Source organism: Cyprinus carpio, chromosome A21 (genome assembly GCF_018340385.1).
Source record: "Cyprinus carpio isolate SPL01 chromosome A21, ASM1834038v1, whole genome shotgun sequence".
Taxonomy (NCBI): Eukaryota; Metazoa; Chordata; class Actinopteri; order Cypriniformes; family Cyprinidae; genus Cyprinus; species Cyprinus carpio.
Genome location: NC_056592.1, coordinates 21,250,111 through 21,269,736, shown reverse-complemented (window position 1 = coordinate 21,269,736; position 19,626 = coordinate 21,250,111). Strand labels below are relative to the sequence as shown.

The 19,626-nt window shown below is 35.1% G+C and overlaps 1 protein-coding gene across 1 annotated transcript in view; it reads left to right on the top strand.

Moving 5' to 3' along the window:
* Positions 1-19,626, top strand: part of fstl4 (follistatin-like 4) — a 161,499-nt gene that overhangs the window by 101,564 nt on the left and 40,309 nt on the right. The window contains exon 6 of the mRNA XM_042711302.1: positions 627-747. Coding sequence (XP_042567236.1) covers positions 627-747 — 121 coding nt within the window. The remainder of the gene's footprint in view (positions 1-626; positions 748-19,626) is intronic.

The window sequence follows — 19,626 nt, the reverse complement described above, 5'->3', positions numbered from 1 at the left end:
ATTACATTACACCGGGGTAAACACATTCCATTTTTGATATCAACATCATAAAATACATTAAACATTACACATTCCATTTTTGATATCAACATCATAAAATACATTTAAAATTAAATTATTTTGGGGTTTAATTAACATTAAAATTTTTTATATTTTATTTTTTAACCTGCATGTCAATGTGACCATTAACTGACACCAGAGAGCTGTAAACAAGCAAATTGTTAAATTATTGGAATATTAACTTCCTCAGAGGTATTTCGAGTAAATATTTTATTTTAAGAGGTTTAGTTAACGTAAATGTTTGTAAATCAAAAAATGTATATTCGCAAAGTCTTCCAGGTCTGATATATATATATATATATATGCATGGCAATGCTAATGAAACAGAAGCATTTTTAGAAAAGAAAATTTAAAAGCGAAAATTAAGAGAATCAATAAATTATGAATAATTTACTGCCATTGTGTGAATATGTAATCATGTAATTCATAAAAAGTCACTGTAATCTTATTATTAGCATTTTAAAATGTAATATACTGTAATTATGAGTACTTAATTTTTGGAATCTGATTACGTAAGTCACTACCCAGCACTGTAACTTAACTGAATTCTTCCTGTTCTTTTACAGATCTCCATAAAGGAACATTTGGAAAATATCTTACTGGAGTGCACCATGCAAGACCTCCTGCGTTACGACGATTACAACAACGATGGTCACCTGACCCTTCAGGAGCTCTACACGGCCTTCCGTGAGTCCTACACTACAAACGAGCCTCTCTCACCATGTGGCAAATCTGCAGAAAAAAAATAAATTAAATCTGCTGATTTTTTTGTCTGCCAGGCACCATTACGTGAATCGTTTTGCACATTTGCAGCAAAGCGAGCACCTGATCCTTTGGGCCAGTGAATGCTAATCATGGCCCGGTGATGAGAGATGAGTGCTTTTGGCTGAAAAAGAGAGATGAGATGGCAAGCCCAGATTATCGCGTATCATCCATCGTCCCACGCCGCATAAAGCAAATGCCCTCATTTCATTCGTTTCAGGAACTGCCAATGCAATTCACAGTTCGAGTTCCCTGAATGAGCAACTGTGACTAAAATTATCCATCCATTCCACTAGGAGATCAATCAAAGTATTAGAGGTGCCGTGTGACCCTTACTTCAAGATTCAACTACTGGGGCAAAAAACACGGCTCCATTAACCAGTGCCAGTCGTTAACCTTGCTAATGATGGGTTTTAGCGGACTGCTTGTTGTCATTATACAGTCCCTTTGCTTTTGTGTCCAACTGGCCTGTGTTGGTTCTCATGTGAGGAGGTTGAGTGTATGAGTGTAGGTGTAATAAAACATTGCGCTGGTCAAGCCCTTCCCAAGGTTAAGCGTGTTGCTGCAGTGGGATTTTGGAGGATGTCATCTAGAAAGAGGTGGGAAGGATCACTGCTGAAATTGACCGACTGAGGTGTTTCATACAAACAAACATCCCTTAGGAGATCCCACTCCACACTCCTCTGTTTGTTCGGCACATTTCAGTCTGTTGGGAAAGACGCAAGTGTTTCCTATAATTCTTTGTCTAACAAAATCATTTTCACGCTTTATGTGCTTCACACACATTCACACTGTCTGTGAGCTGGAGGGGAAACATATGCACAACAATGTTGATTTTCACAGAACTGGTGAAACTTTAGATTAGGGAACACATATTCACTGTTTTCCCTCAATAAACTCCCAATTTGCTGCTTATTAATAGTTAGTAGTTGTTAAGTATAAAGTCGAATTAAAGGATCTAATCTATGCACATGCAGAATAAGACATTAATATGTGCTTTATAAATACTAATAAACAGCCAATATGCTAGTAATATGCATGCTAATAAGCAACTAGTTAATAGTGAATAGTGTTCCCTAATTTAATGTTACCACAGAATTCTGTAATATTCTTTCGTTTAGATGTCAGTATTATGTTAATTGAGTTAAATTTGCATGTATTGTCTCAGTTGCTTGCTAACAAATATAGCTTAAAAAGATAGTTTATCTAAAAATGAAAATTCTGTTATCATTTACTCATCTTCACGTTGTTGATCCCCATTGACTTCCATAGTATGAAGAATAAAAAAAAAGAAGAAAACACACACACATACACTTTGGAAGTCAATGGTTACCGTCAACTGTTTGCTTATCAACAATCTTCAAAATATCTTATTTTGTGTTCTGCAGAAGAAAGAAACAAAAAAATTATTTTGGAGAACTGTCCCTTTAAGATGTTAATTGGTGTGAGAGCTGGTTAATACCTAGTCATTAACTGTTGGTTAGCTGGTTCTTCATTAGCTGGATTTCCAGCAGGTGAGATTTTCTGTTCAGTAAAGGCATATTTTGACATTAGCATCTTGCTATTTATGTTAAAAACTAATCAAATTAAACAAATTAATGAACATGAAAATGCATAAGAAATATTAGTAGCTAATAAGATTACAGTTAATGTTTTTATTGACACTTTTTGGTTTTGGTATCGTTTATGAAACAGCATTTTTCTCAAATCTTTTGAGTTAAGAGTTCTTTCACTGAATTCGTCATAATGCATTCTGGGATTGATTTCACTAATACATGTGATACTGCCATGCAGTTTGAACTAAAGCAGGTATTAAATTACTCGGTGTAACCAGATATTTATGATTAGGCGACGTAAGCATCTGGAGAGGTCATGGAAAGTCATGGGCATTCCTCAGTCATAAAGTGTGCGACACTTGTGTCTGGGTCGTTCACTGCTAAATTTGCACTGTACGTTAGAGTTTATTCAAATGTGAGGTGGGGTATTCCAGAAAGTTATGTTGCATATCCAGGTATGTTTAAGGGTAAGTATGCGGATAAACTTAGCAATCAGTTCCTAAAAAGGAGGTAATTCTAAGTAGCCATACCAACTTACTCTGTTGTTTCAGGTTTAGTTTACATCAGTGATTAAAGATTAAAGTTGAAACAAAAAAAGTTTGAAAAATGATTGCACAACCACCAATTAGGTGGCGATATGCACTAGGTATGTAAATGGGCATTGAACAAAAGGAGAAGAAAGAAGCAATATGGCACGCGTTTTCTTAGCGTCTGTTTCCATAGTGACTCATAGATTCGTCGCTCTGTTGTGAATGTCTTGTGTGTTAATGGTGAACATATTCTGGGTTGACTGAACTTACTCCCAGACGCGTTTTTTGAACCAGCATACTTCAAGTAGGCAAGGTTTGGGTTAATCAACAGAGAGTTCAGGGTATATGTGACGGTAAGTTAACCTTGCTTTCTGGAAGACAACCCAGGTCATGCAGCAAATAAATATGTGTAAAGCTCATATAACATAAATCTGAAAAGACTGCAGCTTGAATTAATCTGACAGTGCTGGATTTCAGTGCTTTCTCCAAAAAAATAAAAAAAAATATAAGCCTAGTGATAAGTCTCAGTTTCTGGGGCAGAAATACAACAACAGTAGAAAACAAAAATGATAATTATTATTTTTATTACTATTGATCTTAGGGAGGGTTAGTGATTTGAACAACTATAACAACACTAACAATGCTGGGACATAAAACAGGTGAAAAAGTCACACAGATATACATTGAAGAAAGGGTCACACAATTTTCACTTTTAATTAATTATTAACTAGGACTTTTGCCTCAATAATCTCCTAATTTGCTGTTCATTGATAGTTAGCAAGCTAGTTCTTAAGCCACAGTTTTAACATAGAGGCTATTGTATGTTTATGCAACTGATCGCGGAAGATCAGCAAGACGGTGAAAATCCACCTAGAAACCAGCCAGAACAGCCTAGCAATAAGCTAGTTCTTAAGCCACAGTTTTAACCGAGCCAGGGCTTTAAAACGGGCCGGGCGGGGGTAATAGCCTTGGGCCAGTAGCAACCGAGGCCAGAATAGCGCAGCGGTTTCCACGTCGGGCCAGGGCCAGAACTCCGCTGCGCGTCACTAAAACCCGCCCTTTACGCTGGCGTGAACCACGCCTCTCAGGAACAACGTCACGCAACCCATCGTTCACCCAACAAAGAGAAGCTATCAGATAACCGATAAGAAATAAGTCACTGGAACTAGTGCAATCTCAAAACGAACATGATAACAGCGGCCTTTTGTTTGCATGCTTTGGTTAAATATTCAAATTCAAAAGTATTGATGTTTTACTATGTGATACATTGAGCGTAATGAATTAATTTATCAGGACTCAAATTTATCACACAGAAATAAATGTATTTCTATTTTTATTTATTTATTTTTAGAGCAATACGCTTATGAAAATAGCCTGCTTATTTCAGTCGAGATTGTTTTCTTTTTTTTGTAGCCACAGTAGCCTATATACGTCACATTTAGAATGAAATTATAATAACTCTATTTTTATAAAAGCTCCCGAACAAAAATCATTATTATTTTGATGACATGCTGCGCGGAGCTAAAACTCTCGAGACGAGACTTATGACAGATAAATATGTTACTAAATAAATACACAATGTGATAGAGAATAAGAAAGCTGACGTCTGATTTCTTCAAGGGGTCACATTTACCATGTTTTATTATGGTAACGTTAATGTTTAGCGTGCATAGTCTTTTTTACATCGCTTATAAATATTTCTGCATTTTATGATGATTATAATCCACATCGGATCGTGTTATTTCAGCACTCGCTGCTGACTGAAAGTGAGTTTTGAGCTCAGCTTATTTTTTAAAAAGTTTTTAATGTTGGTGTTATAGCTGTTATCGTTCTGAAAAATGAACGGCGCTGACGCTCTCCAGACGCGGAGAAACTCCGCCTTTGTTCATAACCACTCCTCTAACCCCCGCTGGCCCACTTTGGCCCAATGTTTTTCGTCGGGCCAAAAAAACCCTGGCCGTTGGCCCCGAGGAAGCCCTGACGAGGCACGATCAAGCCCCGGAAGTGACAGTGGAAACGCGACTGACCCTGGCACGCACTAGCACGCCCGCTTTAAAGCCCGACAGTGGAAACGCGGCTAGCAATGACCTAAGAAATTTTTAAGCCGCTTTCAATCAACAAATCAATTTTCAAATTTTTAATTTTCTTCACTCCGTCATTATTTCTTCTTTTTTTTGTGAAATACAGCTCTCTCTCTCACACGCATGCAGTACAACACTTATCAGCTGGAGAACACCGTGAGACTGTTACACAGACTGTACTAAACAGTGTTGGGTAAGTTACTTAAAAACAGTAATCCACTACAAATTACTAATTACTTCTTTAAAATTGTAATTTGATTACTTTACTGATTACTGCATTCAGAATACTAAATTACTTTACTTTCAAGTTTACTTTACTTTTCAAGTTATCAAAACAAAAAAAATGCACTACAAAGAGAAACTAGTTATTTTATTAATTTTAATATTGACAGAAATAAAATACATAAGTATTATTTTTATAGCCTACACTCCCAATATCAACAACATTTTATTTTTTTTGTAAAATAAAGAAAACAAATTGGGTGCGCTTTCTGCATTCTCAGTCTCCGCGAATATCTTCCTGAAACCAGTCGCTAAAATGAACGAAAATGACATGAGAAATACAGTTGGCTATATCTAAAGAAAGCTTTAAGTGTCTATTATTAAATGAAGTAAGTCATGTCGAAAACTAATATTCTCTGATAAAATAATCCATATAAACCAACGCAAGGTACAGTCTCTCCCGTCTGAGCTCACCTACAGTATATCACACCCACACACATCGTGTGCTATAAGATCATCATCCACGTGAAACCAGGCTTGAGACGTGCGTAAATGTCTTCATCACCTCCATATACAAAGAAAGATTCAAGTTAACCTCAGCTACTTTTCATTTTTGGAAGAAGACGCGCATTTTAAGGAATAAGCAATTGTGATGCCGACGCGGTTTCATGCAGCGGATGATCTCATTCTGATGAGTCATTTATTTTTACTTAGTTTTACTGTGACATAAACTTGTACACATTCACTTGTTGAACTTTTCCCAAACTATAATGCCAGTCTAAAATATGTTGAGTGCAACATTTTGAAATATGATTCATATGAATTGAAATACGACCTTTCATTGCATGTAAATGTTGTAGGACTCATCTACATTTTAGCTCACATTGTCCGGTGATTTATTAAAGGGCATACTGACCCGCAAAACATGATTTTTTTAGTTCATAATTTTTAACACTGCATTTGTAACTTAAAAGTAAGATAATTTTATTGACATAAGTAACTGTAATCAGATTACGTCTATTTAAAATGTAACACATTTTAACTTTACAGTAACGCTTTTCTGTGTAACGCGTTATACCCAACTCTGGTACTAAAAGACACAAACGCCCTGTTATAAAGAAGTGCTTGTAACAGAAATAAATAAATAAAAAAAAATGTGTGAATTGAAGGTTACGTTTTCAGACACTTAATTTCATGTTATTAACAATTAAATGAGAATGTATTATAGTTTATATCTGTATATTAAATGCAACTAGCTGAACTGCGTTTTGACCCACTTCAGTACATCTTTCTAAGAAATTTAATTATTACTTCTGTTTTTTTTTAAATATTACTAAAGTGTGCTGCCGAATGTACTGACAAGCATTGATGGCAAACTAAAATTCACTTTAATGTCATTTCTATTGAAATTTGTTTGTCATATTTAAATACAGTACATTTGTAGTTATGAAGTTGCAATTTAGTGCATTTAAATTATATTACCTTTAAATATAATATCAATTAACACCACAGTTAAAATGGTAACACTTTAGTTTAGGGACCAATTCTCACTATTAACTAGCTGAGTATTAGCATACATATCACTAGCATATTAGCTGTTTATTAGTACTTATAAAGCCCATATTATATGTCTTATTCTGCATGAGCATAATTTAAATCCCAGTACCTAAACTTAACAACTACTGAGGCAAAAGTTGTAGTTAATAGTAAGTTAATAGTTAGAAAAAATGATCCCCAAACTACAGTCTGACCGATACTATAATAATCTTAACATGTGTATTAGTATGTTAGTCAACAGATCTGAATACTGTAAGTGTATTTCTTTAAAACGTGACAAAATGTGTTAAGAATCATAGTGATGAAAATGTACTTTTTTAAAGTGCACTTAAGCTTCCTTTGATTTCATTTATATCATATCTGTACTTTTAAGACTTGAAATACACTACAAGTGCACACTCTATAAAACTAAGCACACTTCTTTTTCTCAAGGGCAGGAGGGGGACGTGAGAAAGAGCGAGCATTTCACTGTGACTGGAGCGTCAGTCTGTTTTCATGGCTCCCATTAACTGTGTAGTTATAAAGATGTTGAGCTGCACTGTCAGTGGCTGTCTGCATTAATCCAAAGTCTGCATGGAAACCAAAAGATGAGACACCAAACCCTTCACTAGTGACTATCCAGAGCTGTGACACCCCAGACAGGACAAATATAAGAGCCTCCAAAAAAGAATCACTGCTACCTGCTGAAACTAACCAGCTGAAGCCTAACCGGCTGAGATAGACGATCAATGATCACTGACCAAGAGGCACAGATAAAGAGCAGCTGGGTGCAGGAACGAGTGAACAGGGATAAATTGCTTGAGAAAAAGGTCCCGCTGAGCGTAGGGCTCCTGTGCCTGACAGCAGCACTGAAGGTTAGTGCGTCTCTATGTCTGTCCCGTCTGACCGATCTTAGCTGCATAGCTCATTCTGGCAGGTCAGGAAAGGTTTTTGCATATCAGAGGGGGTGACAGGTCTCTCTAGGGGTTAAATTACTGAATTGGACAAGGAGTTAATTAAACATGCTGAATGGAGACATTAGCTCTGCTGTCAGCACCTCACTTACTTACTGAAGTGAACCGCACAAGTGACTCATTTGAAACGAAGCAGTCGCTCCAGATGCCACTGCATTTGTGATTCCAGTGGAGTCTGATGTTCGCATGTGGCTGATAAAGTTCTCTATTAATGCCCATTAATATATGCTAAGTGCAAATATTGTATCAAAAAGTGAACATACAGGAGCATACATAGCTGACATTTTATTGTGACGCGTTTTTAGTTTTGGATGAAAATTTTGTTCCAATGTGCATTCTGGGATTGCTTTTTTATAAGTCATACTGCTTAAATGAGGTGTATTAGAAGACTGCATAATGTTTTTGCCTACCTTTGCATTAAGAGTACATCTATGAAGCTTCAAAATACTGTCTAGATAACCCTTGTGAAAAAGTACACTTTATTGCATCACTTTAGCATAATATACTTTAAAAGATAGGAGAATGCACTTAATTGTATGCTATTTACAATAAAAATATTAATTGCACTTTAACCCCACTTAAGCAGGACTTAAAGTGTACTGCTGAACTGTACTGTCAAGCATTTATACTAAACTAAAATATACTTTAATTAATGAGATAAATTCTAATAAAACTTGTGTCATGCATTTAAAATATATTTGTAATTACACATTTGTAATGATTAAGTTGCAAATTACTGTACCACATTTAAAATATCATAACTTTGAATGTAATATAAAACAACACACTAGAGTTCAGATTATAATTACAATAATCAAGTACTGTGCATGTGCTTTAGTATGTTAGTCAAACATATCAAACTAAGTGTACTTTAAAGCATGACAAATTTAGAGTAAAAATTTTAATATGTGCACTTTGTAATAACGTCAAACATAATCATGTAAGAGTCTTTCTTTAATTCACTTAAGTGACCTTTAATTTCATTAATATATTATTTGCAAGTACAATTTATTAAAAAATAAAAATATTTATTTAAAAAAATGTACTACAAGTAAACTTTTAATACAATTACGCAGACTTCTTTTTCACAAGGGACTGTAAGCTGTTAATGTTTGTGAATAAAGCTAGTGATTACACTCCAGATGCAAGAAACACAAAATGGGTTTGAGGCACACATGCTTTTTGTTGCTTTAGGAAATATTCGTAGAGTAAAGCACACTCTGGCAGGCGCGTGAAGTTCTTGTTCTTTGAAGTTGTTGTTTACCCAATTCAGCTTTTGTGACTAATTGCACCTGGATGGTTTCCGTGGTAACTAAGGATTCCAGTCGCTCATGTTTATTTAATTACAGTGTGTCTTGAAACGGCTTTAAGTTTTAATGCCCTTTTCTCCTCATAACAGATGGACACAAGCCACCGCTGTCATTACCGATGTTGTCATGTCTTGTCCTGCATCCATTGTGGCCCGATGTGAAGAGCCAGCTGCCATCCAGAATAAAATCAGCCATGCGTCCTGTAATGCGTGCCACAATGTGAATCATCCAGAAGAGTCTGAGCCACCGCAGTCTCTGTAAAGATCTCATTTGTGTGGAGGAGGAGGAGGTGTAAATGTGTCTCTGGGAATTCTCCCAAACCTTAACAGATTTCAGAGGCTGGCAAAATGTTTGATAAATGCATTTTTGCAGCCTCTTTGGCGGGTTTGATTCATTCATGAATGATTCCTCAAATCATATGTCTCGTTGAGGAGAGACGTGTTGCTACTTTACTAAATGATCAGAGGCACATTGACGGAGAGGTTATACAGTATCTCTAAGTGAATGCTTACAGTAGATAAAATGAAAAATAATTCAGATTGAATTAAAAAAACGAATAGCTGACTCAGATAAGAATGCTTGCTTCTAACCTGTATGTGCACACAGGTTTATATGCAGCTCTTTTCCAGCTCCAAAAACAGACATAAAATATTTCAGATGGCTTGTGCACTGTTTTCCAAGTCTTCTGAAGTCACACAAAAAGCCAGAGGTTAAAGGGGTCATGAAATGGAGATGGAGAATCAAAATATTCTTGATATTTTCAAATATGAGAGGTTATGCTACAGTACAATAAAAACCCTACTAGTTTCAGAACTCAAAACTAACTCCCCATTTTAAAATATGAATTATTCTTTTCTATCCTTCTGCAACGCCTGAATTTAAAATCTGGACAATTGGGACAAAACTCGAAAAACATAATATAAATGTCACATTTTATTTAAAGGTCCAGTTCTGAATATAAACTAACTATTACCTATGACTTTTGCCTCAAAAAAACTCATTTGCCGCTTATTAATAGTTAGTAAAGTAGTTGTTAGTGTAGGTATGGGGTGGATTAAGAGATCTAAAATACTTTACGCTCATACAGAATAAGACATTAATATGTGCTTTATAAGTACTAATAAACAGCCAATATGCTAGTAATGTGGATGCTAATAAGCATAGTTCACAGTGAGAACTGCTTCCTAAACTAAAGTGTTACCAATATGAAACTGCATTTCATGATTATCATGAGCTGTGATGGGTGTAGTATGTAAGGACTCATGTACAGATGTGCTTTGTCCCAAAATGGTTTTCTGCTGTTTCTGCATTAGTGAATCAAGACAGTGATTAAACGATCAACTTCATACTGTTCCTGTCAGAAGCGTAAAAAAACATCTGTTCTATATATTGTGATTATTTTTATATAGAAAGCAATCAAAGATGATTCTCTTTATAATTGCTGGAGCAGCACGAGTCTGTCTGTTAATGTAAAAGTGCAATAGAAGTTTTCAGAGAGTTTCCCAGATAGTGCTCATTTCATATGCAAAGATGTCAGCCAATCACAGCAGTGGGCGTTTCCATTAAAGATTCCCAGCAGACACACCCCCTCCAACTGAACATTCAAATCAAAGGCTAAAATCAGAGTAGAAAATTAGCATTTATATCTAAATTATGGGCATTTTTGATAAAAAAAAAACATAGTAAGATTATAAGTGCACGTCAGGAAGCATTATAAAATATGTTTAAAATGCATTTCATGAACGCTTTAAGTTATTATGTACTAATAATCTTACCTTGGCAAAATGTTATTTACAATCACATTCTGATCAAAAATTGGTGCCTATATGCGTCATTAACTGGTTATTTGCCTGTCTCTCATGGACATGATTTATCAGGGGCCACAGACTCATGGATCTTGGGGAGCCCCGCGGGTTTGCACTACGTCCCTGTTTTTCTCAAGTCATATGTAGGGAATAGGGTAGCACTGTACCAACAGTACAGTACAGTAAGTTCTTACTTAAATTGGGATGTAGAAGAAGAAGTTTCATTTGAATAGTGCTGTTCCACAAGCTCAAGGTCGCTTAATGAAGGTAGTTGAAGAACATTGGTGTTTCCAGTGTTGGAAAAAGTTTCTTTTAAAAGTAATGCATTACAATATTGCATTATTCCATTAAAAAGTAACTAATTGCATTACTTAGTTAATCTTTATAGAACAAAAATAATGCATGACGTTACTTCCGTGTTATTTTTTGTCACCTGAACTTGGATTGCTTATGTACTTTTTAATAACAAAAAGCCCAAAAGTTATATTTTTGGCAACTGTAAAACAAAGTTATTTGCATAACTCAGATATTTCATTATAAATTCAAACTTAATGCATTATTTTACGAGTTACTTGGGAAAAATGTAATCTGATTACATAGCTCACGTTACTTACAATGCGTTACCCCCAACACTGCTCCCAAGGAGTTAAATATGGCCATTTGTACACAGAAAATGTGTGTAACTGTACTGATGCCAAAAGCATCCTCTGGTGAATTTCTTGCAACGCAGCCTGTAAACCATTGCTTTCAATGAGAAATCTTTTACATCTGCATCTTTTTTTCCTTATTGTGGCATATTTTGAGTGAAACAGATTCTCAAATGAGAAAAAAAGAATAAATAAAATAAAATTAAATTAAATTAAATTAAATTAAATTTTGTAGGACAGGACTTGATTTTGTCCACCAGGAATTGATTGAATGGTATCATTAGATCATTGTTTTCTGTTGCTGTGATTTTATGTGAGTGACAGGCTGCATGAGTCCTCACATCATCAAAGAAAGCAAGGAGAGGGAAAGCAGATCTTTTATAAGTAAATGATAATAATAATGTTCACACTTTATTTTAAGGTCCAATTCTTAATTTAACTTTTGCCTCAATAAACTCCTAATTTGCTGCTTATTAATAGTTTGTACGGTAGCTGGTAGTTTAGGTATGGGGTGGATTAAGGGATCTAAAATATGTTCATGCAGAATAAGTCATAAATATGTACTTTTATAAGTATTAATAAACACCTAATATGCTAGTAATATGCATGCTAATGTGCAGCAAGTTAATAGTGAGAATTAGTCCTTAAAATATAATTATATTAGCAAGATCTTTATATGATTTTGTTGATTGCTCAGCCCATAGCCTCTGCCCTGGGAGCCACCCAGAACACTCTAGCATCATGGCCATGAGTCGTGCATTGGAAACTCGCATATTTTTAAGAAAATATTGAGTTTTCTAATTTTTTATTTGACATTTTACTAGTTAGTGTATCTGCACGCACCAAAGTGGAGGCCCAATTTGTAATTCTGTCATGTTCTTGATGACTCCAGCACTCATCTTTATTATTTTACATGTGAGCTTTGGCAGCGCAAAAGAGCGTTTAGTGGAAGGAAATGCAGTTTCTCATACGTTTTGCATTTGCACCCGCACAAGTGCTGCTGCAGCACACCAATGACGGCGGATCGGCTCCCGACTGTTAGCTGCTCAGCATGTGGGCTTCTTTTATCTCAGCCTCTGACTTGGACTGCATGAAGGAAATAATTCATTACCGTAGCTGCATTGATTTATTCCTTCTGCAGGCCTCAGCTAGAGTCTGACTTCAAACAAGTGCTTGAGGCGATGCACTGTTCAGCTCTTCCTTGCGCTGCCACCTTCAGACACACAGCCACACACACTGGCAGCAGTAATCTGCTGAAAGGCTTCAGTGTTGAGCCTCTTGTCACAGAGGCAGAAAATGCTCATGATACAGCAGTTCAGGCTCTGACAGTGGTTTTGTTTACAACTGATTTTCTTAGTTTTATTTTCTTAGTTGTATTTTTTATTTTTAACTTTTTAGTGTGTGTGTTGTGTAAAAGAGTGTGTATATATTTTTTTTTTGTTTTATCAACTGTAGTCTCTATATTGTTAATACATTAATGGGTTATGTACAAATAGTGAGTATTTCACTGTAATTTACGAGTTATTATTGTTTAATTAGCCCGTATGTTCAGTATTTAAAACAGTAGATAAAGGATTTGTTAATCATTTATTAGACGTAAATACAGTACTTCTAACTTTAGATTAGGTCATGAAAATACTTAATTAAACTTTATTAGACATTAATTGCATTAATAGTGAGTGATCCTAAAATATTTATTTATAAATGCATTAAGCAAAAATGATCAAATTCACTTTGCACATAAACATTACTTTACATTTCTTGATAACAGCGTGATTCATGATTACACGATAACAGCATATTTTCTGATTGGTGGATCTCTCTTCAGGATTATTGGTATCAAATCAAATCAAATATTTAAAATGAAGTTTGCACTGGTCTAGTGATGAAAGGTTGAATCCAAGAAGGGCTGTTGTATAGATTTATGCAGTTTGAGACAAACAGATAAAAAATTAACAAAATAGAGGACAAACCAATGGCTTCAGTGTGAAGCAGCAACAGATAGTTGCACACTGCATTCATCCAGGCCAACAGGTGTCAGTATACATTTACTATAGGGGTAAATAAGGGCCACTACAGGTGCAGCTCCTCAAACAAGATTATTTTCAACTTATTGGCTTTTTAGTCTCAATAGAAAGCAGCTGGAGAGGAGCATACCTCTGACAGGTAGAGCAGTAGACTATCTGCCTTCAGTGAGTGTTTTATCCTCCTGATGTTACACTACACTACGGTTGAGACTAGGGTTGGGAACCGAGAACTGGTTCTGTTCTTTGAAAAGAGCTGGAGCCGTGAGCAATTTCTAAGTTTCAGTTCCGAGAAACGGTTCTGGTGCGACACATGACGAAGCGCTGTTAGCAGCCTCGCGCCGGTGTTCTGACGATTCTGCATTTCCCGTGAAGGATGTCACAAAGCAAATAACAGAAACGCCGCCCTGCCTCTTTAATTACTGAGCACATTGATTCCAATGACGCTCATACCACAGACGCGCTGCGCCGTGTCACGTCTTTAACTACCAAACACATCGTTTCCCACGACTGTACGCGCACTAGCGCCTTTGATAACTTTGCCGTTTGATAACTGTGCATGTCGTTTTGTCTGACTGTACATGTACCGGCAGCGCGCAGCACCTGCCGCCACTGAATTACACTAAATAAATAGACTGCTATTGTTATGTAAGTATGAGGGATAGATTATTTAGTGTACAGGTAATTTCAAGAGTGATAAACAAAGTGAAAGAAAATATTTATTTTCATGCATTTTAAATGTTTAAAAATGTGGAAACCACACATTGCATCACACCATCTCCTGACTGCATTATTATTTGTAAAATAGGGGCTTTATGGAGTGTGTGTATACATGGTTATAACTTATAAGTATAACAGTTTATAGTTCATTAATTTAGGGAAATTAACAAGTTTCTTAGCCCTCAAGGGACTATTTGGCCAACCAGCTTATTCCTGCTTGAAAAGCAAAATGTTACTGATAGTGTAAAAAACATCAACTTTGAAGCACATGCTGATTGATGGACTAGCATTACTCAACATTACTTGCTACCTTCCAGCAAAACTACATTCAATGAAGGTAAAATAGTAAAAAACATAATAATAGTTCATTTAAATGGAACCGGAACTGGAAAATTTCTAAGAATACCCAACCCTACTTATGAAGATCTGTATACTGTAATATATATTGCATTTTGACATTTCCAACCTTTAAATTAAGTTGACAGTAAGTAATAAACAGTATTGATCATTGAGTAGTTTATTTTTCAGTATTTTTTTTTTATCATTATTTTTTTTTTTTTGTTTTGTTTAATAAATTTTATATGGACCGGAACCGGAACTGGAACTGTTAGATTTAGATGGAAGCGGAAGATTTATATTTCTAGCGATTCCCGACCCTAGTTGAGACGTAATGCCAGGTCCTCCCTGAACAGCACGATTCCTTCTTAGTCTACTCCAGTGTCTGTAAGAAATACGGAAACTAGTGTTGTCACGATACTGAAATTTCAACCTCATATACCACTGTAAATATATATATATAAATATAATTTATATAATTTATAGCCACTATATATATATAGATGATTAGATATAGATATAGATATTTTACCATTTCAAAGACCACAGGAAAAAGTAAATGCGATAAGGTAAGAAAGATTTTCAATTTCAGATGCAAGTAAATTTTTATGATTTTATAGTTTTTGTTTTTAGCCACTGTATTGATTAAATGCCTGAGGTTGTGTTCAATTTCTTCTAAGAGAGACGAAAAGTAAGCAGATCTAGCCATTTTTAGAGCTTTTCTATATGTAGAAGTACTTTCCCGCCATGCAATACGAAATACCTCTAGTTTTGTTTTCTTTCAGCTGCACTCCATTCTCTAGGCTGCTCTCTTTAAGGCACAATTGTGTTTGTTATACCATGACGAAATACCTCTAGTTTTGTTTTCTTTCAGCTGCACTCCATTCTCTAGGCTGCTCTCTTTAAGGCACAATTGTGTTTGTTATACCATGGTGTCGGACTGTTAGTGCTAGAAAAGAGAGAGTCCATAGTTTCTGTTACAACATCAAGATTTTCTAAGCTAATGGATTTGCTGAGGTTTTGGTGGAAGTTATGGTTATTTTTTTTGTGTAACAAGGAGTTGAGTTTACAGCTTTGGCTATATGGAGTATACACGAGACTAGATAATAATCCGAGATATCATCACTCTGTTGCAGAATTTCAATGCCATTAACATTAATTCCATGTGACAGTATTAAATCTAAAGTATGATTACAACAATGAGTAGGCCCTGACACGTGCTGTTAGACCAATAGAGTTCAGTTTGATCAATACTGTTCCCAATGCATCTTTTTCATTATCAACATGGATATTAAAATCATCAACAATTAAGACTTTTTCTGCGGCCAGCACTAACTCTAACTAAAGTTTGGAATAATTTATTTATTTATTTATTTATTTATTTATTGTTAAGAACTCTTAGGACTAATATCAACTAAATCACACACACAAAAAAAAAATGTTTCATCTATAGTAAGTAAACATTCATTTATAGAAATTGCCTTTCATAATGCTAATACTATTAAGCTTTCATTTGCTTCTCTTCTCATTCTGTTTAATATGACACACTGGACAGATAGTATTACACACTTTATGGAGTTTATCTCAGTTATGTAATAAGGTAATATAAGTGTTTGTTTTTTTCTGATGTTTTTTTGTTGTGTTAATGTGTATGTTTTATTAATTTGAATTGTTTGTTTGAGTAGTACAGTTTATTTGTAAAGTAAAGTTTCATGATTATTTTAAGTTAAATATTTATGTTTTAACTGTCAAATAAACCAAATAAACGCAGGAGCAGAAGAGTCCTCTTAAAAAAAATTGTTATTGTATTAATTGTTGCAGACTTTTGACTTGTTCTGTAAGGATCATAAAAGTGTGTGGCTGACTAAATGACTTTCTTTTTTCTTTCTTTCTTCTTTATTATTATTATTATTATTATTATTATCATTAATATTTATTTTTATTATATATATTTTTTAATCTATTGCTCTAAATGGTGAGTGTGCTGTGTAATGCCAGTGTGATGTTACTATGACCAACATCTGTGCATCATAGATTATCATCATCATCAGTCTTAAAGCATCAGACATTTGTTGACAGTTGTTGCTGTGGCAACTGTGTGATGCTGATGTCACACATGCACAGGTTGAAGATGCCTTTAGACAGAAATGATCGCTGAATCCTTGCATGGAAACGGTTTAAGTAAATCAGCAATCAGTCCAGCTTGATTGCACATGAAGAGAAAATCGAGAAGTACTTTGCCCGACTGATTATTCCATAATGTAGCCGTTTTGAGCAATGATTATCAGATGATTAATGGTGCAGTGTTCAGACTTACAGTGTGGGTTTGAAGTGTTGCTTTAATTGGGCCACTGACAGTGCAGGAAAAATCACATTCATTTTCTCCAGAGAAACAGATTTTTAGCTATAATGTATCAAAATTTCAAGAGAGACCTACAATGAGGTCTAATTATCAATGACAAATCATTTACTTGCCCTCACTTTACTTTTTGCTATAAAGTACTGTACTGTGCAAAGAGTTTACTTTTTTTTTATTAACATGTTTGATACATCAGTCTTTCATGGCTCATATAGTATGATATAATGAGAATATGGAGGAAAAAACACCTCAATTTTATTCAGAGACCCAACGTGAGCAAAAATATGCAATTTGGTGCAGATGCTGATATTTATATGGACAAAAAGTGATGAAATTCTGATGTTAATATGTCAATTTTCTGCTAAAGATCTTTATATATGTCTTGAGGTTAGCAAATATCACCTAATGTATCCTGCTGACATATAATTAGATGAAAACCTCAGGCCGCTCATTATCCCATTATAGCTGTGAATCTGAATACAAACTGCCAACGGGTCTATAATAGCTTGTCAGAACTTCTGATAGCTTTTGACGTGAGTGCGCTGAGACGTCAACATCACTTTCATTGCCGTCATATTACCCTCCTGCACATGACTGCTCATAAATCTCTCAAATGCAGGGTCACATTTGTTTTGACTGTGTTTTGACTCAAATCATATTTTCACAATATAAATTCAGTTAGCTTCAGATTTCATCATCGTTCACATTGCTTCATAATTGCACTTCATTATCTTGGGACATCAAGTTTCACCAAACTTTGTGCATGTGTGTACGGGTTCAGTCTGTGGTCACACAAATAAAAATGTGCTGACTGGCCTCCTGTTGGCGCTATAACAGGAATAACATAAAAATGGTTCTTGTTCTAACCGTTTGACTGAATGACTTAGATATTGACATGCAGTTTCTTTGTCCGAGGTGCCATCACTGTCCATGAGGACATTCACATATCTTGAAAAACATGATCTCCATCAGCCAATCAAATTTCAGCAGCTGTTAGACAAGGTTAACAGTACAATTGGAATGAAACTTGGTGGGCGCCTGTTTGATTCATGGCCCTAGTGGTCTGTGAGAAGTAAAAAAAAAAAACTACTTTTGTAACCTACTGTAGCCCTAGGTTTTTCAATGAATCGTAACAAAAACAATGCAGTAAAAATTGCTGTACTACCTACATCAATAATCAAAAAATGTTGAACTTTAGTATTTGTAAGGCTGTAACCGCATTGTTTAAAATTTGGGTGTGTCCAAATATCCCCAAAAACCTGTAAATGAAAAAGCTTCACTATATTAGTTATGCACACATATTCTAAACAAGCTTAAGTGGCTGTTCACACCGAACGCATCTTTCTAAAAACACGAGATGCTGCGCTCAGGAACGTGCGAGATGCTGCAAAAGATGTGAGCGCAATGGTCATGCACATCCATCTAGCATGTGTTCACACAGAAAAACGATTTGAAAGTGGCGTTAAAAACACGGTTAAAGGACACTATATTTCTATGGAAAATTACCTGGAAAAAGTATTTTTGTCACTTTAAACTCGCTGTATAAAATGCGTAATATCTTTTAATGCATGTGCTAAAAGACATAAAAGGTCTTTGAAGGGTCATTAAATCCCTTGTTTCAGCAGCGGTTAGTTCTTCTCTCAAATGCATGCTGCAGTTCACCATTACATGCAACAAATGAATATTTTACAATGTTTTGCACAGCTGTTTGCATTGTATTTTGCATAGGATATACTTAATGCGCTATTGCATTTTTAATAACTTTAAAGGGTTTATTTAGAGTGTTTATATAAAAGGTTTGATCGGTTACATCAAGGAGCTGTAAAGACTGGTTACATTTAGGTTGTGGATTAATTATGTTTGTGTTGAAAACACAATGTAATGTGAATTTATGCCATGCAGAAACTGTTACAAAGCAAAACTAAAACATTCGCTTTCGAATGCGATCCATAAAAGCATCAGTTATTGTATCCAATCTGATGACATCTGTAAGTGTTTGTAATACACCACGAGCACAGTAAGTACATAGTTCTATTTTTAAAGAACATAGAAAGAAGCCTCCAGTAATATAATGTGTGATCATGCCTTATAAAGCATGAGACCACCAGTGAAAATGCTTCTATGTTTATTTCTTTTTTTATTCAGTGCAGAAATTCACTCATTACAAATGCAAAAACTTGAATCAGCATAACAAATGGAGTAATACATGAACATGAATTTGATATTTTCTCAGCATTTGTTGCATCTCTTTTCTACTTTACTGATGAAAGCACTGGTCTGCATGATCTGAGATGATCCAATGAGCATCCTGAGCATTAGTGGACGAATAACATTTTACCAGCCACATTTCACATCTTTACGTTTTCCAAAATTGTTCAAAACCCTAAAACCATTTGCTTATTAATTATACAAATGCCCACCTTCAGCTCATGCTTCACGTGTCTTTTTGCTGTGAAATATTTACTGATTTATTTAAAGTAAACATAATAATAACTTTGATATTGGTAGTAGTATTTCAAGATAAACACTTACTGGACTGAAGTAACTTAGCTCTATTTGATCATCCAGACATAATTTTTTACAAAAGTCAGTGAGTCTCAAATATGATCATCAGGGTTTAGAGAAACGTTTATTTGTTCATCTTTGGATTGCATTCCATTGCATTATATGTTTAAATCATCAAACTAAGCATTAAATATCATGT